The following is a 26,943-nucleotide window of genomic DNA, read 5'->3' as shown; positions in this document are numbered from 1 at the left end:
TTCCATTTAATAACTCAGGCATCTTTCAAACACTCCCTCTTTTCTTTCATTTTTTTCTAAAATGAGAATTTTGATCAAAATTTTCACATTTTTTTTTTTTTGTTGACATCTTGACAAGTTACCAAAATTGCACAGAATGATTAAAACTCTGCCTTTTCTTAAATGATATAAATAAAATAAAAAAATGATTTGAACATATCACACTCGCACAACATGTTGAAGAACATCTGAGACAACCAATGTGTTCTTCATTGCTATGGAGTAAAAAAAAATGAGTGCACAGCAGAAGGTTACAGACATGAAAATTAAGATACATTTTTGAGGCCATCAAAACAGAATACAAACAACTCAAATCATTATATATGAAACTCCCCCAACAGTGTGGAGCCCAATGAAAGAGCACATCCTGGGGCAGTTTCAGTCTCAAGCTTCTTCCATCTCTGCAAGTAGCAAACCAACGCCCAATTACTTCCTGAGTAACACGATAATATGCTAACGATGTGGGGAAGAAAAAAAAAAAAAATGAAGAAAGAACATTAAGAATATACATACATTTACAGGGTATACATACAACACTTGGGTGATCATCGGTCCCTCAAGTTGAAATTTGTTTTAATGTCAAAAAACCCAATGTCGAATTGTGTTGGGGAAGATTGGGTAGTTATGCATTATGGTTTGGTGGGTGATCATCCTTCCAACCTTTACTAAGCAAATCGTAATTGATTGATGCGAGCTGGGATAAATTCTGAAGAACACAAGCAAACAAATCAGCAGAAAAAAAAAAATTTATCCAACAAAATTTGTTCATGAAAAAATAACAGTACAAAGTTGAAGAAGATGCATCATTCGTATCAGCATAACATAGGCTTGCAATAAAAGACAAAATCCTAAAATGGAAATAACTAGCCAAAGCAAGAGGCTCCGGATAATAGCACCCCAATTCTCTCTTTGGACACCCACCCATTAAAAAAAACTATGACCACCCTATCATAAATTCCAATTCTGCACCCCATCCCTTACCTCCAAACCTTAACTCAAACCATACGCCCACCACCCCAACTGCCACCAACTCTGGGCTGCCACCCCAAGCCCCTCCCCCACCCCTGCAAATCCAGATCCAGATTTCTATCACAATGGAGAAAACCAAACGATGGTAAGAGAAACCACAAGGCATCAAGAGAGAGTGGATGGAGCTGGAGGTGGCTACGGTTTGAGAGGGGTTAATTTTGGTACTATGGGCTATCCAAAGAAATTTTACAAAATTTAAAATTAGTTGGTGGAAATCTAAAGAGTTTATGTCATGTGTTACTGGAAGCATCCAACCAGATTTCAACCCAAAACAGTCTATCCAAAAAAAGGCAGCTATACTGCTCATCCAATTTCATGCAAAGAAAATATAAAATTTTAAGTTGTATTTGAAACAGTCTTTGCACATGAAGCAATAGAAGTGAGTGACTTTGACCAAAAAAGACAAGATGTAGGTGCTTATGCTGCCAACTAGGTTGAAACATACCTTGAATGAGAAATTACTAAAGGAATAGTTGACAGAAGAGCCAGACTCAAATTCTGCAAGACCCCCACATTCATCTCCCTGTTCATCATTGTCACCAAAAATAAATAAATAAACCCAATATATGTTTTAGATAATAAATCTTATAGCCCTCTCTTGATTTCTTAAGTTTGGCCAATTTCTGAGTTACAATACCAGTTCATCATGGCGATTGCTTATGACACTGCTACTACCACTCGTGCTACCATTGTCACTGTCCTCAAACTCGCTGCCTCCATAAAAATGTTCATCAGAAGGATTCCATGTGTAGCGACTTGTAAAATAACTGGTGTCATGAGCACTGTCCGAGGAAGGAACAAATGCAGCCTGGGAAAAGTTATGAACTCCACATTGTGTCAATAAACACAAACATTTATTTATGCTATTAATCTATCTACATGACTATGTGGTTGTTTGGTGCAACTTATCAAGCTGCTTATAGTTTTTATTTGGAAATGCCAAGTGTTTTGTGTAACTTCTGCTTACAGCTTATAAGACATGAATACCGTTTATAAGCTGATTAAAGCATTGGGAGAGGAGAGGTATTTTTAGTTTATGCATTATGATTATCAGCTTTTAGCTTACTAGAAGCTCTACCAAATAGGCCATATGATAGGAAAAACAGCATACCTTTTGCCTAGCAAGGGTGTCCCAATTAATATCTCTGAAAAATGAATGCTCCTTCACCTGGATAAGAAGTTGTCTCAAATTATTTGGATACCAAATTTAATTATCAGAAGATGAAGTTCAAGATAATCAAGATGTCCAAATTTCAAATTATATGAAGAATGAATATCACCTCTGACGCTCCTCCTGCTCCCAGTCTCTGATGAGGATCTTCTGTCAATAACCTGGAAATCAAACGCACAGGTAAACTCTTAAGCAAAACTACCCCTCACATAACAGCCTAAAAAAATGGGAGAACAAAAAAACCATTCTTTTATAATAAATAACTAGCAATTCTTACCGATCAATAAGATCTTGTGCTTCGTAGCTCATTTCATCAGGAACCCCAGGCCAAGGTATTTTTCGGTTGAGAATATTATCAAATATTGTCTAAAAGCAAAAGAAACAATAAGAGGACAGCAATGCAAGGAGAACTCAATCAATTAGAACCAAACACGGTTACATTCACATATGTGAAATTTACGTTTACCTACTATCCAATACACATCACCTGAGAAACCCTAACCTGCTGGTAGATTTCTTGATTAAATCATTTTTACTACTAACATTATTTTCCTTTATTTGAATTCTTTTTTCTTTTCTTTTCTTTTTTCTTTTAAGCAAAAGAGAGGAAAAACTTAATGCAGCAAAAAATCCGGAGCAAGATGGTAACCTGAGGATGCTCTGCATTGAATGGCGGAATGCCAACAATCAGCTCAAATAGGATAACACCCACAGACCACCAATCCGCAGGTGTGCCTGGAAAAAATTGTACAGTGCAACAGGGTGAGTTCTTCCACTCTAAGAAGCAATCAATCAAAGGCATAACCTTCTAAAATAATGTAAAAGAGATTCATTGATAATTGAGTGCCATTCTAGCTTTAAACTTCCCATGTATTAGCTCCATAAATTTCAACCCATAAAAGTAATAATAACAGCAACAAAACTTTTGTACTTGTATTCATAATTTATATTAAGCTTTAGAAAAATAAGTGGATAAACAAATTTCCCCTAGTTTAAGCTATTTAACTTGAAAGGTGATTATGGCAACACCATTAAATGAGAAAAAGGGACAAACGAACCATGTCCTGTCCCTAAAAGAATCTCAGGTGCCAAATAATCAGGCGTTCCAACAGCAGAACGTTTCTTCCGCCTTTCTCGCTGATCCTCAGATAACTGAGGTTCATCATCTCCCAGTAGCGATGTCCCACTAACAGCTGGACCAGATAAATCATCAGTACTGTTGATGAGACCAACCTTTGAGAGCCCAAAATCTGTCAACTGTATATAAAATGAAAGTATCTTGTAAGCTTAAACATACATTGTTATCAAATCGTGAATTGAGTCATGAATTGTTTTGCAAAAATAGGGAATCATGAATCGTAAAGATTCATTTTATATAATATAATATATAATTTTATATAAAAATACACATATAATGTTTAAAATGAAGTAATATCAATATAACTAAATTGCCTATCAAAACAAATATCAATATAACTAAATTATATATGTATGTATATGTATAAAATCACATATTGATTGAATAATGTTAGGCTTCATGAAAGAAATATCATGAAATGTTTCATGAAGATTTTTCATCATTTGATTATTGTGTGAAGTTTTATTGTGTGTGTAATCCAAGGGTAGAGAATCTTTATGAAGCTTTTCATGATATTTCTTTCAAGATGCCTAGCATTACTCATATTGATATATAACTAATTGATTGCTTTTTTATTTCTTGATAGAGACGAAATCGACATCATTGCATACATTATTTAAACAAAAGAAGAAAAAAAAATAGAATTGAATTGCAGTGAACCACAATAAATCATAGTGGATCACAATTGAATTGCACGATTCCCTTAATTTCTGGTTCAATAGCACGCTTTGAATTGTTTTGGTTGAAACTCATATTGGGTCACAAGAATTGAATGGTCAATTGTACATTCTAACAACCATAAGCTTAACCACAAAGACAGATGATCTAAGTATTGGGGTGGGGGTGGTGGTGGGGGTGGGGGACCATAAATACAATCATCAGCCGATGTCAAGTTCACATGAGCATAAAATTTGACAAAAATAGATGGAATTTTATGAAATAATCTGGCAGAGAATTTTCATTTTCTGAAACTGATTAATATTTTTAGCCATGTAGCTTGAGCCAGTTTGATAACCAATGTGAGCTGTGTGTGTATAACTATAGCAAATTAAGAAAGATATAACCTGTGCAAGACAAAACCATTAAACATAATAACAAAATTGGAGGAATAATAACAATGGAGACGCAAATGAGACAGTTGAGGCATTTGAAATTACTGAACATGAAATAAAAGTGAGGTCATAACAATTAGAAGAAACAATGTTATAGTGACAAAAAAATCAAAGCAACCCAAGTAGCTGCCTTCATGGCATAAATAAGGCAGCATTTATCAAATGGACTCTTAATTGCATTTTTTGAAAGGAAGCTCAGCCTAAACCGCAGAAAAAAAGCTTCTAGTGAGCCTGAGAAAACAAACCAAGTTCCCCCAACAATTAATTTATAAGCACATTTATGAACTAAATGAAAGGAAATTTGAAATTACTGAACATGAAATAAAAGTGAGGTCATAACAATTAGAAGAAACAATGTTATAGCGACAAAAAAATCAAAGCAACCCAAGTAGCTGCCTTCATGGCATAAATAAGGCAGCATTTATCAAATGGACTCTTAATTGCATTTTTTGAAAGGAAGCTCAGCCTAAACCGCAGAAACAAAGCTTCTAGTGAGCCTGAGAAAACAAACCAAGTTCCCCCAACAATTAATTTATAAGCACATTTATGAACTAAATGAAAGGAAAGCGACCAGATTCTCAAAGGCATATAGCAAACTCCATTTGAGGTTATGCAAGTGTTTGTCCTACACTTTAATGAGCACAGCTACTCAAGTTTAATGTCAGTGTTTGCCTTACTGAACTTACATTTAATATATATATAAAATAAAATAAAATTTGGGAAAAAAAATAAAGAAGGCAGGCTTAGATAACTCTATTGATATTTTTGTCAAGAAAATGAATTCCAAAGCCAATGATGTAACTAGAGAGCCACATAAAAAGATGCAAGTGAAACATAACTTGTAATCCAGAATATAGTAAAAGATCACCACTCCAGTAGATACTTGCCTCTTCTGTGTTCTATGTGCTCCTCATCCCAATATGGTAGTCAGTAATAAAATAAACATATAATTTGAAAAGATATTCTTTATGCATGTTGGCAGCCCAAAATGTAGAACACAAGACAACCATTAGGCATATGGATTTACTGAAAAGAGGTTCTCACCGAGATTAAAACAATTCTATTTATGTTCAAATAAGTAATTCCTTGTATCCTACGTCGGACACACATTGACAAGACATGTACACAATAGGACACAGACACACTACCACGAAAAATCCTAAAAAGGGGCAATGTATGCTTCTCTTAATACTAATCATTCATAGAATGTATCCTTTTTGAAAAGTTTCAAATATATTTGAGAAGTGTGAGTTGCTTTTCCGATAATGTCGGGCATTGTTCTTCTTAAAAGATTCACATCCAAGAAACATGAACACTTCTAAGAAAGTGTCATGTCCATTTCTAACAGGTCTTAGACACCGACACTCATCGAACATTTCCAACACGTGCCGGTCACTAAGGACGCTTCGGAGATACACATGTCCATCACTTAGACATACATAAAAGATATTACAAGTTTGAACAAAATAATAAAGAATCTAGTGCTAAGAGAAAGCAATGTAAAATATACCTATTAATCCATTCTCCTTCAAACTCAAAAAAAAATCGTATTATGTTGTATATTTTCATTAACTTCGAATGAAATATTCATGTTGCATATTTATATCAACCTTGAATGAAATATTCATATATATGACATGCAATAAATATCTCAAATGATACATTTTGCAGATGTCCCCGTGTCATGTCATGCTTATTTCGAAAATTGTTGTGTCAACATGTCTGTTTCGTGTTCATGCTTCTTAGTTCAACATATAACTCTTATTGATAAGTGGTGTACAGGATTGCTCCTGCTTATGTTGACTTTTTTTTTTTATCTTTCCTTATCAAAAACAAATTCATGTTGAGAAATGTCAATGAAGTGCTCCATAAGTGTCGTTATAGTGTATAAACATTAAGAATTTTTATTCATAAATTATGGCACATTCAAGAAGTGTGAGACACTTCTAGTAGTATTCAAGAAGTGTCTGTGTCCAACATGCCCAACACGGACACACTTCCTCTAAAGGTATCTGTGTTACACAGCTCATATCAATCAGAAATAAAAACCAAAACTGGAAAGCCAGTTCACCTTAATATGACCATCGTGTGCAATCAACAAATTATCAGGCTTTAAATCGCGATGAACCACCCGAAGTGAATGTAAATATTCCAAAGCAAGCACCTGCCCATAATTAAATCTCATATTAAGACTAGAGCATATTGTAAGCGAAAAAATTACTTCCAAAGAGAGAGATACTTACAACTTCTGCAATATATACACGAGCAACATCTTCATCCAAGCAGCCTAGATTTCTCAACAGTGAATACAAATCTCCTCCATTCAAGTACTCCATCACAAGATACAAATTTTCACGACAAGTAAATGAATAAAAGAAGCGAACCTGGCATATTTGACATTAAGGTTAGAATGAAATAACCATCTGATAAGTAATGGTAATACACTTTTGATAGCTAGACCTGCTCACCACAAAAGGATTGCGAACTGATATTAATATATCACGTTCTGCCAAGATACTCTCAACAGCATTTTTACGAATCATATCTGCCTTCTTAAGAACCTGCAAAAATATTATTGATATGCAAAATGATTAGAAATTTAAAATCCAACTCCCTTTCATTGGTCAGAAATGACAAAATTGTAGTATAGACCAATAACCGTTAAATGCTAATTCGGACGGGAAGAGGAAATGACAATAAGGGATGCTTCTATAGTCCTATGAGCAAAAGACACAAGATCAAGCTCTGTTCGAATAATATTAGCTTGATCGGGAGATTATGGGTTCAAGTCCCACAATGTAGTTCTGATCTGTATCCTAAAAATAGAAAGATAATTCTTCAATCAGTAGTATGGGTATGGTCATCTTCCTTGCTAGATTGTAGCTTACATTCTTCACCCCTCCTCTCTCTTTATCTCTTGCTCAACCTACTCCCTTTTCCTATTATAGGTTCATTAAGAATATATATAAGATCAGTAACATCCTCTTGTGCAACTTATATGTCGTCTGGTGATCAAGAGGCTTGGAAGAATGTGAGGGCCCACTCGCTGTCTTTTACTACTTCCTTCTTTGCTAGTTACTTATTTTTTAACCAAATGCTACGGAACTAATTAACACATATTTTGGTTATTCAAGAAAAGGGTTTAGAACTGTATAGGTTGAATCAACTTTAGTATCGAAGCAAGTCCTACGAATTTAAGAACCTACAAGTTGTTTTGAGTAAACGTCTACAAGTATCTAAATGAAAATGCAAGTGATCAACACAGAGACCTTTTTATTCTTTTGCATCAACGATAAGATCTAATAAAAGGAAGTAGAAAGATGAGTTCCAAAAAAGTATAGCAAATAACAAGTCACACATAACTCTCAACTCTTTACTAATAAAAAACAAAGGGATCCCTCTAAAAGGAGACCACATTGAAGCCCGAAAGGAAGACAAATAACAAGTTGTCCCATAAACCTCCTAATTCTTCAGACTATTCCCTTCCAAAAAAGTATAGCAAATTACATATCACACATAACTCTCAAAGCTTTACTGATAAAAAACAAAGGGATCCCATTAAAAGGAGATCACCCTGAAGCCTGAAAAGGAAGACAAATAACAAATAGTCCCATAAACCTCTCAATTCTTCAAACGGTTCCTTAAAGGGTTATTTACATGAAGACCCCCAAAACTATAAAAGTACACAAATGGACCCCTCTACCATTGATAAGTATCACTTGGCCCCCATAAACTATAAAAGCATACAAATTGGACCCCCTAACGGAAGGGATCAAAGTGACACTTCTCAGAAGTTTAGGGGGCCCATTTGTATGCTTTTATAGTTTAGGAGGCGAAATGATACTTCCCAATAGTTTAGGGGGTCCATTTGCATTATAGTTTAGGAGGCGAAATGATATTTCTCAATAGTTTAGGGGGTCCATTTGCACACTTTTATAGTTTAGGAGGTCAAAGTGAGACCCTCTCAATAGTTTAGGGAGTCTATGTGTAAATAACCCTTCCTTACATTTAAAAATGTACACATAAACTCCTTGTGGTTTGGAGTAAAATGCAAAATTATCTCCTCTCTCTCTCTCTCTCTCTATTTTTTTGTTCTTTCAAGCCTACTTTAATGGCAGAAAATCTACACCCACCCACATGGAATATTGGTTCGTCCCACCTTCCAACACCCACTCGGCTAACCAAAATACCCCTCACCAGCCTCATGTACAGGCCATGGTTGACACCAAAACCTAGCATCATATGTAGAGGTGTTGTGCATATTTAAACTCATTTTAAGTGGTTGTTGGGTGTTATTGGTGGGTGTTTCACCTATTTATGGTGAACATGCAAATGCATACATCAATTCAAAGGAACTAACGCTGATAAAAAAAATTTAAAAAAAATCAAGGGAATTAATTTGTTAGAGTGAAAGCAATGGTGGCCACATCTTCCTCACCTCATATATCGTCTCAACCATCAAGTTGTAATAAGAATTAGGTTTCTCGATTTGTGATTTGTAATTTTCTTTCCAATCTCTTGTTAGGATCACCATTGATGGTAGCTATTTGGGGGGTTTTAAAACTAGAAAAAAATGATAATATTCTCAGTCTTATTGGATAATTGAATCAAACCAATAAGTAGAAGGGTAAAAACGTTTAATCTCTCATGCTCTGTTTTTTTTTCATCAGTTAGTGAAATAATTATCTGGAACATTATTATGCAAAATTGATAATGTTCTTAGTTTAAAAATTGAAAAAAAAAAACTGATAATATTCTCAATTTTACTAAATAGGACTTATTGGTTTTAGATAGAACCTAAACTACCATAACATTTGTAAATAGGACTTTTAGGTAATTAACTCTCTAAGAAAAATATGATGCTATAACTAATCCAATCCAATCCAATCCAAATATTTCAAAACTATAACTGAGTAGAACCCCACTTAAAAGGACAGTTCTCTAAACTCACAGGACAATGATCAGATACTAATATATGAAGCACCCCTGCTTATCCCAAAGAATATATAGAACTATCAAATGTATTACAAATCAGACCTGCCTAAATATTTCACTGGGTGAACCAAACATTCAGTTTAGGACGATCAATCAGATTGCAGTCTATAATAAATGCATCAAAATATCTCACCATCCACACACAATTAAAAGAACTTAAACGAAACAAGCCAGCTAACTCATCTCACAAAGATTCCCTTAATCTCAGACTATTAAGACCATATACTCCTATTAGTCAACATTCACTAAAACCAAGGATCCAAAACCTAATGGCGCTGAAAACTCCCCAATAACTAACAAGAAACTACTGTGCATATATTGCAGGCAGAGAATTTTATAGAACTTTAGAGAACATCAAAAACTAACCATAATAACAATTGACACAAAAAGTATATCACAATAATAATTAAGAAAAGAAATATCACCAACTTAAATGACACATGCACGGTGCAGCAACGTTGGAACATCAAATTTAATATAGAAAATGAACAACACTTCAAGGAAAAGCAAACTGCAAATTCTATGAAGAATGTACCTTTATCGCAAAGAGGTCCCCTGTTGTTCTCTTTTTTGCTAAAAACACCCGGCCAAATGCCCCTCGACTAATTGGTTTTATGATTTCGAAGTCATCTATAGATGTTCGGTCCTTAGCAGAATGTAATGGGCTGGTTCTCAAGCTACGTACAACATCATCTTCCAAAGGTGCATCTTCATCAATAACAGTACTTGTTATATCAACCTTCTCATCGTCAACAAGCTCACAAAGCTGTAGGTACTTCTCCCTACAGAATCACTAATTGTTACTTTTTGACTAGGTACAGAAAGTAGCAAGGAATACCTTTCACTCAATCGTAGACTCAGTATGGTCCTTAGAAGAGTTGAGGAGAAATGAAGAACTAGAAAAGGGAAAAGGAAACGAAAAAAAAAATATATCTGTCCCTTGCTTAGTTGTCCATGGAAAAATAGATGAAAAATGAAATAAAGCATTGAGGAAGCAACTTCATTTGTATGTTTTTTGGGAGAGAGATTAAAATAAAAGAAGATAAAATGGATTTCTCACAATTTTTTAACCAAAGTCACATTTCTTCCCCATTTTATGTCATATTTCTTTTCCCAGCTACTTTTCTATAGCAATCAAACTGCGAAATAAATCCCTTTGCATTTTTTGCCTCCAGTCCTTGTTTCCAAGAACCAAACAACGCCCAAATATTAAAAAAAAAAATCTCAAGTAAAAGTTGAATGCAAGTACTCATGCTGTTGATAGACTCACCGAATCAGCTTCTCTATGCGTGCTCCAAAAGTCTCTACTGTAAGCGCATCCAACTTTCTTCTATCAATAACAACCCTCAAGTCCTCAAGACAAGTGAGCAAATATGACAAAGAGCGCTCATCCTCGAAGGGTGTATTTGCCACACATCGAGCAATATCGGCAAGTTCATTAATCTGTATCATCAACAAGCAGTTTTAAAAGCTCAAAAGCAACAACAGCGAGTTGTCAATTTAAAAAGAAATTCATAGTTGTGTATCAGAAAGTACTATACAAATAAAAGACATAATACAACCGTAATACACATTAAATAATGCAATTTTCAATAAAAATTGTAACACAAAAAATCAGGGATTTTAGCATGAGACAGACTAAACATAGCAATAACTCAAATTTCTTATTCAAGATGTAGTAGCAATATATCTTATACTCAAAGATAAAAGACAAATATGGAATTAGTGCAATTGGTCAAAAAGTGGGTCCATTTCTCTCCGAATGCACCACATCAACCAAAAAAGGCATCGCTTCCCAAATGACCCAAACATTTCTCCTCTTAGAAGAATGGCAACCTCCTGCTGAAGCCTGACATAACTAAGTCACAGACTTGCTGATGTCAGCATTACCCAAAAGACACCAAAAATAGAAACAAGTCAATATATCTTATACTCAAAGATAACCGTCAAATATGGAATTTAGTGCAATAGGTCAGAAAGTGCGTCCATTTCTCTCTGAATACACCACATCAACCAAAAAAGGCATCACTTCCCAAATGACCCAAACATTTATCCTCTTAGAAAAATGGCAACCTCCTGCTGAAACCTCACATAACTAAGTCACAGACTAGCTGATGTCAGCATTACCCAAAAGACACCAAAAATAGACAAAAGACAACAAAAATAGAAAAAAGACTCCATAACTCTGTCACAACATCACAATGCAGTGCATGGTCTACCATCTCCTCCGCCCTCTAACACGTGCAATACCAATTCGTGAGGAACTTTCCCTTCCTTCCAAAGTAATTGTTGAAGATATAAATAATAAAGTTGTCTTGCTCCCTAACAGCTTAAGCTTTTAGATAAGAGTTGGTGGTCTACAATTCAATAGTTATCAATGGTACGAATTGACTCTAAAGCAGCCCAAAAAATAGAATCCACCATTAACAGAACCCCGAACTTCGAATTAACAGAACCCCGACCTTCCAAACACTTTTCTCAGAAAATGGTATAACTTCACCTCCCCTAATGAGTGAATGGTAAGACAACCAAAAATCTCCTCCATTAGCTTTCCATAACATCCAATCTTGCTCATTCCTAACAACCACCTCATCATAGAGGCCGCCAAAAATACACATCTACTAACTTTATCACCCAATCCTTCATTACACGGACAGAACGAGATTTCCAAGCAAGGTTTTAAAAATCAACTGCAACTGTTACGTAACAATTTCGATTGTTACAAGGCCGTGATAACAGCATGATAGAAATTCATGGCGATAATGGCACCCACAATTACGTAAAGACTGTAACAAGCCATTTTATGTAGAATTTGTATATTAGTCTATTTTTCTCATTTTTTCTTTTTTCAGAAAAGGCACATAGAACTTATGCAAAAATCTTAGATCTAAATGCCAAGTGTCCAATCTTCAGGTTCTACAAGATTTGAGCTACTATCAATTAAATGAGCTTTACTTCTCTCTCCCTTTTTTTTTTTTTTTCCAAACCTTCATTTCTTTTTTCCTATCGACAAACTTTCATTACTTTCTAATTTGATTCATTGATTATTAACTTATATCTATTTAGTTTTAGATTACATTAGTTGAACAAAATTTGGATATCATGGTTACTTTTACATTAGTATGTATGAACTTATGTTTATAAGAAAATAAGACAATCATTTTTAATATTAAATGTACTTAATGATTTTTTATATAACAAGTGGGAAGTTATCCAAAAGTACAACTAGTGACGTAAACTAAATTCAACTAACAAAGAAAAAATTTCCATAGGAACTTAAAACTATCAAAAAAATTAGTACATACATTGTATCATGTTTAAAAACTAAGCAGGGTCCATCAAAAACCATTCTGAACCCTTACTAAATATGATTCCAAAATAAAAACATGTCTATCAATAAATTTTTAAGTTGTGTAAAGAAGTAAAAAATTCACCACTCTAGTTGCCACCACCATTACACTTTTAGTAGGAGAAAGGAGAAAAAAATTGCATAGTCACTTCTTGTAGGAAGCTTGTCCATGTTGGATATTGACACTAACACTTCTTTGACACTCCTAAAAATCAGTCCAATAATTCTTCAACACGTCCTAATTTCAAAACAAATCCAGACACTTCATTGGCACTCCTTGAACCCTCCCCAACACAAACAATATCCACCATTCTTGGGAATGGAACTTACACAATCCAAAGGTGTTTTGATGTAATTCCAAAGATTACATCATGTGACCAATAGAGAGTATAAGTATGCAATGAATAACCTCTAATATAGGAAAAGAATAATGTAATGAAGGCGAAAAATTGTAGTAAGAAAACAAGATATTAGGGAGTATGCATTATATACATGATATGTTGCAGAGCTACATCTTCCATATTTTCTAATATGTTTCTGTATCTGTGTCTCCTCATAGGATTTTCTATATCAACATGCCCGTATAGTGTCGTGTTTGTGTCCTGTGTCTTGTGCCCTGTGTCCCTGTCTATGCCATAGACAGCAACGAGTGTGAAAGACAGACGTTGAAATTGGAAATTGAGACTTATCGATATGCAACCTACTGTAGTTGCAAAATAAAGGAATGTAACTGCAATATCCAAAGGAGGAGGAGGAGGAGGAGAAGAAAAAGACTTGAACAAGCCATGTATAAAATCACCTGTGGAATATCATCATGTTCACAGTAAGCACCCTTCCCTGCCAATAGCAAGTCTATCTGGCTGGTCCTGGGTGTCAACAATGGAGACCTAGGAGTCATGCTACCTGCAGATGATGTTGTCATTCCTTGATCAGACTTCGGACCAAAACGTGTCCTGCAGGACATGGATGGTAAACCCTTGAGGTCATCCATGAAAACAGAATTTTCTGCTTCAGGGAAACAATCAAGCATGTCTTCTGAGCCTCTGCGGGACCAGTCACTGAGTTTGGGAGAGAGAAGCTCAGATTCTTCAGTAACACTAGAATTTGATACTTTAGCACCATCTGGGCTTCCTACTACATGTTGGAAATCCTTCTGTGAGAAAGACTCAATTAGCTTCTCAAGAGTTTCAGCAATTCTGACAAGGCGCTCGTTGACCCTTAGACCCTTTTCATCACATCGATCAGCAATTGCACAAATTCTTGAGTGGTCTTCCACATGCAAAGTTGGAACCTCTTCCTCGCATATACGACAAATTATTGAACTCTCATCAGAAATATTAGGACGATCTCCCCAGTGACCCCAAGAAAGTTTGTGCTGGTGCTTGGAAGGAATTGATGAATGCACATGAGAATCTTTCACAGGAGGAAGCTCAGGAGGCTTAGAAGTAGCCAAATCCACATTTGAAGCTTCTCTCACGTTGTTTAGAATCTTTAATTCCACCTTAATATCATTCTGCTCCTCTTTCACAGGAGAAAAAACAGGAGCAACTTCTTTTGTGATTTTTACAGCGGGAGATGGGAGTTTCTTCCAGGAAGCCATCCGATCCCTACCTGAAGGAGAGTCTAAATTCTTTGTTGTATCAGCAGCAGGTGGAGAGAAAAAATTTCCAGGCTGCATGGAATTGTCTCTCTTCCAATCTAAACCACTCTGTTCCTGACTGTAAGACTTCCTTGTTGAGACTTTCGAGGTCATTGCAGCACTGGTACTTTTCCCATCCCTTACCACAAATGAAGGAATTTGTTTATCAACAGAATGCAGAGTTTGACGAAGCTGAAAAACATTTTCATCCTCAGCAAACCCACTTTCCTTGTGGAACTGCAACAATCTTGTACACCTTGTGAGAATGAAAAGCATACGAGTATGAAGCTGCTTCAGCACACCAGCAGGGAGTTCCTGACGTCTATCATCCAATTCTTGAACTATCCCTTCACACTGGAGCCAAAACTCTCCGGGTGATGTCATAGCACAGCTCCGAGCCAAAACAAGTAAATCCTCAATAGTTTCTTGCCATTCAGGATGACTTTCCGCATTCTTCTCCAAAACTCCAATCAGATCTGCTGCAAATACGTGTAGATCAGCATCCACTTCTTCCTTTGCTTTGTCAAATTTTGCCCGTATCATAACCAAAACCTCCTGTATAAGACAGAAAACTAGTTAGGAAAAATGGACTAATAAGAACAACATTTAACAGCAACAAAGAAACATAATTGACAGCAGAAATTAACTACCTCCAAATTGTTTAAACCTCGAGGCTTCCAAAATGGGAAAGGCCGTACACCTTTGGAATTCAATTCATGGGAGAAACTTTTGATATCAGCAGGAAACCTCTTTCTAGGTGCACTTGTGACACGGAGTATAGCTTGAAAGCGGGGAGATTCAGACTCCTTGGGATTTTCACAATCATATGATGTCTGGCAAAGAAAACATTCAAATTTTCAATTATACTACAATGAAAGAAAAATTAACAAAACTGCAGACAATTTATAATAAGTGAATGCACTACCAGCACCAAAAAAAACCCTTTACCTTCATCTCAGGAGTACAAAGGTCTGCACTTCTCAAGCCTCCAGAATGGCCCCAAGATGATTTACATCTCCCTGGAGGTAATTCAATAAATCAAAGCAAGAAAATTAAACATATTATTTACAATTATCAACGACGTACTGCAAACTGCCAGATATCAAACTATGTAAAAAGTTCTAAACCTTATGTAAACTATAAAAGTAGTAACTTCAAGCAACAAAAACACTCAACTTTTTTTGTTGAAAACAGATAACATATAAAGTATAAGCAATGAACAAAAATTAATGAATATGAAGAATTATTAGAGTACAATTGAGTGCGAGTGTAGAAAATATCAGCGCAGAATACATGGCTTGTATGTTTATGTATATAGTTCTCCTTTTTCTTTTCCATTTCCAGCACAGTCCATTGGGAAAATTACTTAAGTGAAACTAACTTGCAAAAAGTCAAATGAGATACCCTAAAAAACCATAATTACAAACAAAAAAGAAGTGATATTAATCATTGAAAACATCATGACATAAAATTCAATCAAATAAGTCATAAGGTAATGGCCATGTTTGGTGCACAGCTTATTGGAGCTGCTTATATATATATATATATATTTTGTTGAGAATATGTGGCAGAGTGTTTGGTGTAGCTCTGCTTGCAGCTTATGTGGCACGAATAGCTTAAATAAGCTGAATAAGTAGATTATCTAGAAGTTGGGGAAGGGACGCCTTTAGCTTTTGTTCTTAGATTATCAACTATCAGCTTAAGAAAACTGCACCAAACAAAACCATTAACCCAAACCACATTAGCTATCGCACCAAATTGCCACGCTAGTGATAAGAATTTGCACAACTGCATATCTTGAATTTCTGAAGGATATGTGTCATGGTTGATAAGTATACTTGGTTCTTGGATAAGAATGTACAGTTACTTTCTTAAAGACACCTAGTCATGAAAAGAAGAAATAAATATGTTGCAGCTACATACTTTGTCTGTTAAGGATACATACTTGTTGAAGATATGGATACGTAGTTATATTTTTAGCATACCCACTTAGGGCAAGTTTGGGAACATACTAAAATAGCCAAAAAGTCAACTCTTGTCTCTACTTTTTTGCACGTATTTTCGTAAAAAAATCAAAAAGCCAACTAAAATAGCTAGTTCACAAAACAGCCCTTAGTTTGTACGAGCCATGCACTTGCTGGTGATATAATAGCCGCTATGTGGCAATTGAAGTGGGTAGGGTCCTTACCTTACTTTACCTTTTTGCAAAGTTTTTGTCCATGTGATATTTTTATTCTTAGTGTTAACTTCATTGCAATAACTCTTTTTAGATTACCTGGGCTGATTCTGCCTGAGTTAGCCCCACTTAAAAAGTAATTTTGAAACTAACAATAATTTCCCTATTCCAATGGTGATGCAAGCAAGCTGACCTCTGTATTGTTTGGATTTTAGTATTTAGGTCCAAAGATTTTAGTATTTATATAGAAGCAAACAAGAACCCAGCTTATATTACAATAACTACTATACTTGTAACAGTCACTAGTGCAGATTGGACTCAAATTGTACTATTTCATTTCATAACAGGAAAGAGAACCCAAAGTATAGGATGTCACATGAACAGAATCATAAACACTAAACAATGACAGGACCCAATTGAATACTAAAACTTCACAAGGCTAAAAATCAAGTCAAAGAACCAAGAATTCTCATTTTTTCTCTTTTTTTCTTATCTTCTTCTATAGGTTTCTTTTTACCCTTTCTTGTTTGTTTGGGAAAAAAAATATCTTCATTTCCTTTCCTTTCCTTTCTTTGTAAAACACTGCAACACCTCAAACATTACATTATGCTACCCCTACACAGTCACTAGGAAACTCATTCATAAGTTGTGGTGTCTTGAAAAACTTAATTCTGGTTTTCCAAAATAATTTGGTTCACTAAATGTGAAATAATATATACAATCAAACCTTTACCAACCAACAAGGGAACACAACTAAAATTACCTCAAAAGGATGTTTCAGGTCTCCAAAACCATTCAGTTTGTCGTATACAAAGTAAAGTAGAGAAACAATTCTGGATAAAATGGAATAATATTCAGAAACTAGAAAGTGAAAATTAAAAATAAATAAATGAATAAGCTTTTCTCTAATATGTTCAATCTTCAATGTGTCTAATGTGTGCCCTAAAATTCATTTGAGATGCAAAGAGCATATCTCCTTGAAAAAGTCAGTTGCCCCTCTCATCTTTCAAATGTTTCTATTACATGCTTCCATTTGCATTGATTCATTAGAATTTCCAGTCCAAACATTTGATAACTGTTCTAATAAAAAACAAAGCTTGTGGAATTATTACTTATTAAACAAAATAATAGGGATTTTACGTATCTTTGATGCCTAATCTATTCATTATTTAACATAAATACTTTTGACATTTGTGATGAAATGACTTTTGATTGACAAAACAATATTTTGTATGTTGAGAACAGTGTAACTTATAGACTGAGTAAGTTTTTTCATGCTGAATTAGTGTTCTTTCCCATTATTTATAGTTGCTTGTGGATAAAAATCAACAAATAAAAAATACATATATTTATAATTTTTTGTTATATCTCCGTCGTGTTTGTATCCTAACTTTTTTAAAATCATCATGTCCGATGTCCATGTCTGTTATCTGTATCCACGTCCATGTTTGCACCCCATGTCCATGTTCATGTATATATCTGTGTTCATGCTTCTTAGCTTTTGATCAACTAATCATTTGTGAAAAAATTAAAACAAATAGTCTACACTCTCTCCCAACAATCATACGAATTGAGCAAGTGGTATTTCAAAATTGTATAATAATAAAAACGAGCACACACACTCTTTTAATAAAGAAAAGGCCCCAAAAAGATTCAACGCTATGTGAAGAAACCATTTTCGTTGATAAAAATAAAATAAATCGTTTGGCACCCAACCAACCCTAATTTTGAGCATCTACTATGCATGCCTCGAATGTTTGTAGGAAAAAAACAATTATTCTTATATCTACTACAACTCATACTTCTAAAGAAGTTTGGCAAACTTTGGACGCAATCACATAAAGAATTTATGAAATGGACACGCCAACTTAGCAACTTTCAAAAAAAAAATTGACAATGACACATCAACAATAACGCACAAAATAACTATTTATTTACATATAAATGAAAATAAAATATTTTTTATATAGAAAATAAATTTCTTAATTTACATTACAGTAATTATAAATAGTTAGTTTTATATTTATATAATGAAAACAGCAGGAAAATAAACGCTAATGTCTTACTTTTAGAAGTCAAGTATTTACCAATTAAATTGGAAGTCGTGATGTTCTAAGCTTTAAAATATTAAAAAGCCTAAAGATGGGATACTTGTATATACGTCCATCCTTCAGACACTATGTTTGGTTGAGTTTTCAAAACTTAATTTCTAAAGAAAAACAATTAAAAATTAAAAACTAGTTTGACAAAACTAAACACAAATTATTTTTTTTAATTTTCAAAAACTATTTCCATAACAAGAAAGAGAACCATATGAAAATGATGAATTTTTTCTATTTCTTCACCAACTTAGTTTTTAAAAAAAAATTCTAAACACAAATTATGAAAACTCAACCGAACAGATATGCACACCCAAACTTACTAGATATGCGACAATGTGTGTTTAAACAATGGACATGCTTGTCCTAAGTGTCTCCAAAGCATGTTTGCTATTTCAAAATTTTAAAAAACAATAGTATACTTTAGATTTGCATCTAATATGTGTCAACGTGTTAACGACAAGTGTCAACGATTGACATGTCAGACAAGGACACAACACCAAGTAGGTGTATGTGCTTCCTAACATAATTCATCCGCATAATCATCATCATCTACCCAACTATGTGGTCATTTGGGATTAGCTTTTTTGTGGCTTTTTCGCTATATTAGGAGCTAAAAAAAGCTAAAGTGTTTGGGAAGTTGCTAAAAAAAAATTAATTTTTTGTAAGTGAAAAAGTTGATGTGGCATTTGGCTTTCTTAGCTGATGGCAAAAACCAGCTTAATGACTTCTTGGTTTTTTTAGCTAAAAGCAGCCTATTTTGGAAGTTCGCAAACAGCCACTAAAATTCCATCAGCATCTTCTTTTGTTTCATTCATTACATGACAAAATGAAGTTAACTCATTAATGTACATCATCTATTTCTATTAAATTATATAAAGCGTACACCTCAATTAGCATCAACGGCGCTGTCACATCTTTTACTTTACCAAGAATGTCCTTCCCACCCATTAATTGTCACCTCCCTTCCCATCCAGTAACTATCACATCAAATAATTGATGATAATTTTGCTCCATCAAATCATCCAAAACTGCTAATTAGTTTTTCTGAAATTTTTCTCAATCATCAAATAATCCAAAAAAAATTAAATATAAAATTGCAAAATCGCATCATATTTGCGCCCACCACGAGTTTCAATGATTGTTAATTGCTAGGTGATTAACACGGACATCTAAAGCATTCCCTTGGGCTCAAAATTTTCTCATCATTCTCTCATGTATAGAAATGTTAGACAACACTATAATCAACATTTGGTTTTGTTGGGATTTATTCCATATTCCACATTCCACCAACGGAAATAGACGCACACCATGCACACAACAAAGAGAAACAAAGACACTCAAATTTACATGGTTCGGCCCAAATTGCCTACATCCACAAGAGGGCGAGAGAGAGAGAGAGAGAGAGAGAGATTCCACTATACAAATAAAATAGGCAATACATGTGAGATGGCCAAAATGTGCAAAACATGCACTACTATCCGAACCTATGCTCAAGGATAGTTGAGCCGTCGCTCACCCAGTGCTCTCACGGTATTTTTTCTCACCCATCTCTATTTTTTTCCCTCACCACTCTCTCAATCTCTCTTAGAAAACTCTATGGTCCACATGATTAATTATAATAATCTACCAATGAAAATCCTAGTTGCACATAATTAGATAATCAAATCTTACACATACTAGGTTTCCTAGTAGATTTTGGACTCTACTATCCTAACTCAAATACATATATTAACAAATTTATAATTGCATGGGACCCACATTAATCACATGGTTCAACTAATCCTAACAGGTTTTTTCAGCCATGAGTTTTCCAAATAATCCACCATAGGATTTGTCCTTGATCTGAGTAGCACACCCACAACATAAGATACTACATAAGCATACATAGTTAGAAAATGCAAGATAACATTGCCATTTTCACCCACAAGGCTTGCCCAATTTGCATACAAACTTACCAACCTTTTTCCTCATCTCCATTTAAATCATGTACAATTCACTACTTGCATCAATAAAACCTGGACTCCTATTTAAGATGCTCACATTTGTTCAAACTCAATTCTGATAATGATACAAAAATCAGCAGGGCATGGCCAGTTCAGGGAGAGTCCAGTGGCGAGCCATTTTCATGGGTTTATCATTTAGTTCAATTTCCAATGGTTTCCCTTGTAGCAGTTAGTTGAAAGATGACAATCACATTCTCCAAAAACAATAATCTCAACATCATAGCATTTTAGTTAGTTATTGCTTCACATACATGAATACATCAATTTACAAAAAACCAATGTAATATGTGCATACATATAAGTGTTTATGTGTGTATATATACATATAAGGGAAGCGTACCAGCTTCTGATGTAGATTCACTATTCTGGAGCCTAGACCGAGCCTGGACATGAGGACTCTGGTCTCTAGATGGTCCACTCTCCGTAGACATACTATCTGAATTGCTTCCAACTTCAACCCAACCCCCAAATCCAACATTATCTTCAGAACCCATCTTTCTCTGACTAACCCCCTCCTTCTTCCCCCCACTTTTCCCAATCCCGCCAGACCCAGAACCTGAACCCGAAGACAAACCACCACCACCACCACCACCATCACCAACAGGCTTCGAAAGCTTACTAGAACCAAGTGCAGAACCTTTATCCCCTCGAAACCCAAAAAAACTCTCTTGTGGCAACGGCCCAGACCTCGTCTTAATCCGATTCAATCCCAGCGACGATGCCAAAATCGGCGACACAGACGCTGGAACATCCTTCATCTCCACCGCTGATTTGCGTGAGTTCAAACCCGAACTTCCCAACCCAGAACTCGATGCCAAACCCAAACCCAACCCCAGCTTCGCCGGAGTTTGAGCCTGAGCTTGAGCTTGAGCTTGAGCTTGAGCTTGAGTCTCTTTCCCCTTCACATCCTTCTTCTTCAGCGATGATTGTTGTTGCTGCTTGACACCATCTTTTACTTGAGCTTGACGACACTGGGCACCGAAACCACTAGAACTAGTACCGATCGGCGGATCGTCCTTGGTGGATTTAACTTTCTTCTTCTCGGATCTGATGGGAGAGTTAGAACCGAACGATCGAGGACTATTCGATGCATCTGGACTCGAAGTATCAGATTTCTTCGAAGAGAAGAACCTGCCTTTGAACACCATGTTTGTACCTCTAGGGTTCGCAGCCCTAGCATCTACGCAGGGCTGCCCTAACTATAACATGAATGGAAGAGAGAGAGAAAGAAAAGTAGTACAGTTATGGGGTTTTTTTTCTAGAGAGAGAATAATAAGAAATTGTAGAGAGAGAGAAAAATAGAAAGGTTTCTGGTATTTGTAGTGTGTGGACTGGGTGGGTATGGGAATGGGGATGGTCCGAGAGAGAAAGAGAGAGAGAGAGAGATAGAGGCAGTTTTGAGGGGGACAAAAAGGAGAGAGAAACGCGTATTACAGCGGTGAAAATGGAGCATCACCTTAATTGACTAAAGTTGATTACGGATAACAGTCTAGTTTGGGAATCACATTTTTGGTCCAATTTCATAATCCCAAAATTTGAAAAAAATAAAAATTAGGCTCATTTTGGGAATAGTATTTTTTAATAATTTTTAACTAAAATATGAAAAAGTTTAAGTTAATGTTTGGTAGAATTTTAGAATTATTATTTAAGAATAGAATTGTATTTTAAGTTTGTAAGTTTTGAAATTATCATTTGAGTGTGAAAATTTTGTTTGGTTATGAATCTTTACAAATATATGCAAAAAAATGGAATAATTGAAAATAAAATTTTGACTTTTTAATATTTGTTGATTTTTTTACTTTTAGCTATTTTTAAATTTTACCAAACGGACCTCAAAATCTTCTATTGTAGTATTTATTTTTTAATTTTTTTTATTGTAGTATTTATTTTTGTCGAATTATCTTCTATTTTTTTTTCAAAAAATAATTCATAAAATAAATTTTAAAAATAAAACTAAAACAAAGCCAAAGTTGTTGTAAAAAAAACTAATCACCTTGCTTGTTTTCATTTTTAAAAAAACACTTTTCAGAAAATTTTACTTTCTTATTTTTCGTATTTTTTTGTTTTTACTGATTTTTTTTAATATTTTAAGCAATTTTTTTACTTTTAGACATATCTAACATAAATACACCTAAAAAGTAAAAAAATATAAAAAAATATTTTAAAAATTCACTAAATACAAAAAATATAAAAAAATACAACAATTCAGTACATATTTTGTATTTTTATGTATTTACTAATTTTTTAAAATATTTTTTCACATATTTTTTACCTTTTACGTACATTTAAGTAAGGTGCATCTAAAAAAGTAAAAAAAAATTAAAAATTTTAAAAATATTCACTAAAAACAAAAAAAATACGAAAACCAAAAAACTCAATTTTTAAAAAACTTAATCCAAAAAACTCAAACCAAACACACTGAATGCATTTTGTAAATGCTACAAATATGTTTTTTGTTTTTTAGTAAAAATTTTAAGTAATTTTTTAGGTTGCGTTTGGTAGAGTTTTGTAAATATGATTTAAGAGTATGAGTTGTATTTTGCGTTTGTGAGTTGTGGAATTATGATTTGAGTATAGAAAATTTGTTTGGTTATGATTTTTGAAAATATTGTTGAATTGAGGTGTAATTGAGTTTTGAAAGTTTGATTTGACATATGAAGTAAAAAAATTTGTTTGGTGATGAGTTTTGGAAAAGAGTTTTCAAAACTTAATTTAAATTGTTATAACTCATAAAAAAACATACTACTTTCACACTATTAAAAATTCCGATCAATACTCATAACCAAACTCTTTTTCAAATTCAATTAAAAAAATTATTATTAACAAAAAATAATATTAATCAATTTTTTAATTAAAAATACTACAAAGGAAATAATTTTTTTCAAAATAAATATTCAAAAAATTTAAATCATGAATATTTAAATAATTTAAATAATCTAAAAAGTTTAATAATTAAAATAACTATTAAAAAAATTTAAATCGTAAAAATTTAAATATTCAAAAAATTTAAATAATTTAAAATGTTAATATTTTAAATTTAAAAACAACTCTACACTAAAAACGTAACTGAACATATAAAACAAAACTCAATTAATAAATTATTTTTAAAACTCATAACCAAATACATAATTCGAAACTTCATACTACTTTTACAACTCTACACTCAAATCGTAATCAAATACATAACAAAAAAATTAAAATATTTAAAAATATTTTTATAAAATAGAGTTTGAATTTATATTTATAAAATATTTTAAAATTTAAAAAATTAAAATCATAATATTTTGAAATTAAAATATTTAAAAATATTCAAAAAATTAAATATTTTAATAATTTTTTTAAATAATTTTAATTTTGTTAAGATTTTAAATATTTTAATATTTTAATATGTTACGATTTTTTTAATTTTTTGAATATTTTTAAATATTTTAATTTCAAAATATTATGACTTTAATTTTTTAAATTTTAAAATATTTTATAAAAATAAATTCAAACTCTATTTTATAAAAATGTTTTTAAATATTTTAATTTTTTTGTTATGTATTTGGTTACGATTTGAGTGTAGAGTTGTAAAAATAGTATGGAGTTTCTAGTTATGTATTTAGTTATGAGTTTTAAAAATAATTTATTGATTGAGTTTTATTTTATGTGTTTAGTTACGATTTGAGTGTAGAGTTGTTTTTAAATTTAAAATATTAATATTTTAAATTATTTAAATTTTTTGAATATTTAAATTATTTAATTTTTTTGAATATTTATTTTAATTTTTTACTTATTAAATTTTTTTAATTATTTTAATATTTATGATTTAAATTTTTTGAATATTTATTTTGAAAAAAAATTATTTTCTTTGTAGTATTTTCAATTAAAAAATTGATTAATGTTATTTTCTGTTAATAATAAAAATTTTAATTGAATTTTAAAAAGAGTTTGGTTATAAGTGTTGATTATAATTTTTAATAATGTGAAAGTAGTGTATTTTGTTATGAGTTATAACAATTTGAATTAAGTTTTGAAAACTCTTTCCAAAACTCATAAACAAATAAATTTTATTACTTCATATGTCAAATCAAACTTTCAAAATTCAATTCTACACTCAATTCGAAACTCTATTCAAAAATCATAACCAAACAAATTTTCTGCACTCAAATCATAATTCTACAACTCACAAACTCAAAATATAACTCATACCCTCAAATTATATTTATAAAATTCTACAAAAGGCAACTTTAGTTTCTCCCTTTGCTGTTAATATACACGGATAGATAAAAATTTCAAAAAATGGACATTATTAATAAATTTTATAAAATCTCATCCACTTATATTTTATATAGTCGCGTTTTGAAAAGGTAGTAAAAATTAAACTTTTTGAGTGTAAACAAATAAAGAACTGATGTGACCATAAAAAGACAAAAAAAAAAAAAAAAAAAAAAACTGTCAGCTTGCCAAAATGCCCTATATTCATTATTGATCAAGTTTGTCCGATGTTAATAAGCAAAAACCAAATCGTGGAATTTGTGGAACTCAACAAATTAAACTATTAAATTTGTGAAACATAATCAAAATCAAATGGTAATTTAAATTATGTCTTATGGTTTCACAATTTTAGGAATAAAATTCATCATTATATTTAAATTATTGGGTAAATTTATAAATACATCTTTAAAATTTATTTAAAATATGATTTTCCTCTATAGTTTCAGAAATCGCATCAGTCTCTTTCAAATTTTATTAATAAATCATTAAGTTAATTAAAATTTTAAATAATATTATAAATATATTTCAATTAACAATTTAAGTAATTTATTGTTACATAAATCAGTAGTTATAATTTTTTTTATTAAATATATTAAATAAAAAAATTATAATAAAAAAATATTTATAATTTTTAAAATTATAATAAATAATTCGTATTTTAAACAAATTTTAAAAAATGCATTCGTACTTTACTCTAGTTTAATAAATTTTGATTATACATATATAAAAAAATTTCCTAAAACTCAAAGACGAGTTAATGGCCTTAGTGTTGGCAACTCTTGATTGGCTTTGATTTTTGGTTGAAATCACGTGTTCACAAATAAACATTTAAATATACTTATATGTTTTTTTGTGTTTTATTCTTTATTTTTATACATGGCACAATTACTTTGGGACTTATGATTGGACAAAACGTTGGGCCCATGATTAATAAAAATTTAGGTTAATTACTGAAAAGTCGGAATTATATATAATTTGGTCAAAAATTTAAATTTTTAGTAAATAAGGATATGCATTGAAAAGTCCGCGTAAAAAACTTCGTCAATGGTGAATAGTAGTGGTGAGGTGAACAGATAAGTGAATAAATAAGTAACACGTGTATAAATACATGACACGTGTATATAAATAGGTAGTATTTGAACAGGGGTGATTATTCAATACTCATGTAGTACGAACATGCGGTGCTCCATAAAGTTTTAATTGGTGAAGAGGTGTAAGAGCCCACAATTTATGTTGAAAATGGAGGAATAATATGGGATTAAGTAATTGGTGATTGTCTTGGAGTGTGGCCATGTGGTGTTTCGAGAGTATTAAATAATTTCCCTTTGAATAAATAGACACATAGATAAGTTTTGAACAAATTGATATCCCTTTTGGACAGATATCTATAAGATAATATATATTTAATAAATAAATAAATAAATAAGATAATATCTATTTAATAAATAAATAAATAAATAAAACTTAAATTTGTTGACCCAGAAAATTTAGAAATAGACCTATGGTATAAAGTACCCTAAAAATTAAACTTAAATTTATTGACCCAAAAAATTTAGAAATAGACCTAATGGCTTGTCTTGGGCTAGTCTTTGTTTGGTCATTCTCTTGTATATGGTTTGGGCCTTATGGTTTATCTTTGGGCTGGGCCATGGTTTGTTGTCATGGTTTTAGATACTTTGGCGGATTATTTTAACTGCCATACACCTAATACTATTAATCATATCAGTCCGTCTTCATAATATTTGGACATTATACTTTACATTGTTAATTCAAATATTAGTTGCAAAAATTATCGATTTCTTAATTATCGAAGTTATTGGATTTTGTGATTGATAAGATGAAATATGCATCAATTTTTTTCAGGCTTGAACCATGGTTCCAAATTATTAGCTACATATTTTGTATAAGTCAATTACAATTCAACGCGTGGCAG

The 26,943-nt window shown here is 32.7% G+C and overlaps 1 protein-coding gene across 2 annotated transcripts; it reads right to left on the bottom strand.

Annotated features, from left to right (window-relative positions):
* Positions 1-228: 228 nt before the first annotated feature.
* On the bottom strand, positions 229-22,269 carry LOC114284699 (putative serine/threonine protein kinase IREH1). Of its 2 annotated transcripts, XR_014356551.1 has the most exons (18): positions 21,094-22,269; positions 15,421-15,491; positions 15,123-15,305; positions 13,633-15,027; positions 10,755-10,927; positions 10,020-10,266; positions 6,958-7,050; positions 6,733-6,873; positions 6,561-6,653; positions 3,298-3,496; positions 2,889-2,974; positions 2,517-2,605; positions 2,349-2,400; positions 2,180-2,236; positions 1,706-1,876; positions 1,514-1,591; positions 553-745; positions 229-440 (listed from the first exon to the last, which is right to left on the bottom strand). XR_014356551.1 is itself a non-coding variant. In XM_028227651.2 (17 exons), exons 1-17 carry the CDS (start codon positions 21,899-21,901, stop codon positions 662-664), a joined length of 4,020 nt encoding a protein of 1,339 aa, XP_028083452.2. In that variant the 5' UTR covers positions 21,902-22,249; the 3' UTR covers positions 548-661. The 2 variants fall into 2 exon arrangements, 1 of the variants encoding a protein (XP_028083452.2); XM_028227651.2 differs by lacking the exon at positions 229-440 and having other exon boundaries at positions 548-745; positions 21,094-22,249.
* Positions 22,270-26,943: the final 4,674 nt, after the last annotated feature.

The sequence above is a fragment of the Camellia sinensis genome, chromosome 15 (genome assembly GCF_055761805.1).
Source record: "Camellia sinensis isolate YWXY chromosome 15, ASM5576180v1, whole genome shotgun sequence".
Classification (NCBI taxonomy): Eukaryota; Viridiplantae; Streptophyta; class Magnoliopsida; order Ericales; family Theaceae; genus Camellia; species Camellia sinensis.
Note: the sequence above shows the minus strand (reverse complement) of the source record. Positions and strands in the feature narration are given on the sequence as shown.

What these genes read in the sequence shown, in the direction of transcription:
- LOC114284699 (XM_028227651.2), bottom strand. Translation starts at nt 21,901, where the DNA reads ATGGTGTTCAAAGGCAGGTTCTTCTCTTCGAAGAAATCTGATACTTCG. An exon ending in TCAATGCAGAGCATCCTCAG is followed by an intron (nt 2,606 to 2,888) that starts GTTACCATCTTG and finishes TTTTGCTTTTAG; the next exon opens with ACAATATTTGATAATATTCT. An exon ending in GCACAAGATCTTATTGATCG is followed by an intron (nt 2,401 to 2,516) that starts GTAAGAATTGCT and finishes TTTGATTTCCAG; the next exon opens with GTTATTGACAGAAGATCCTC.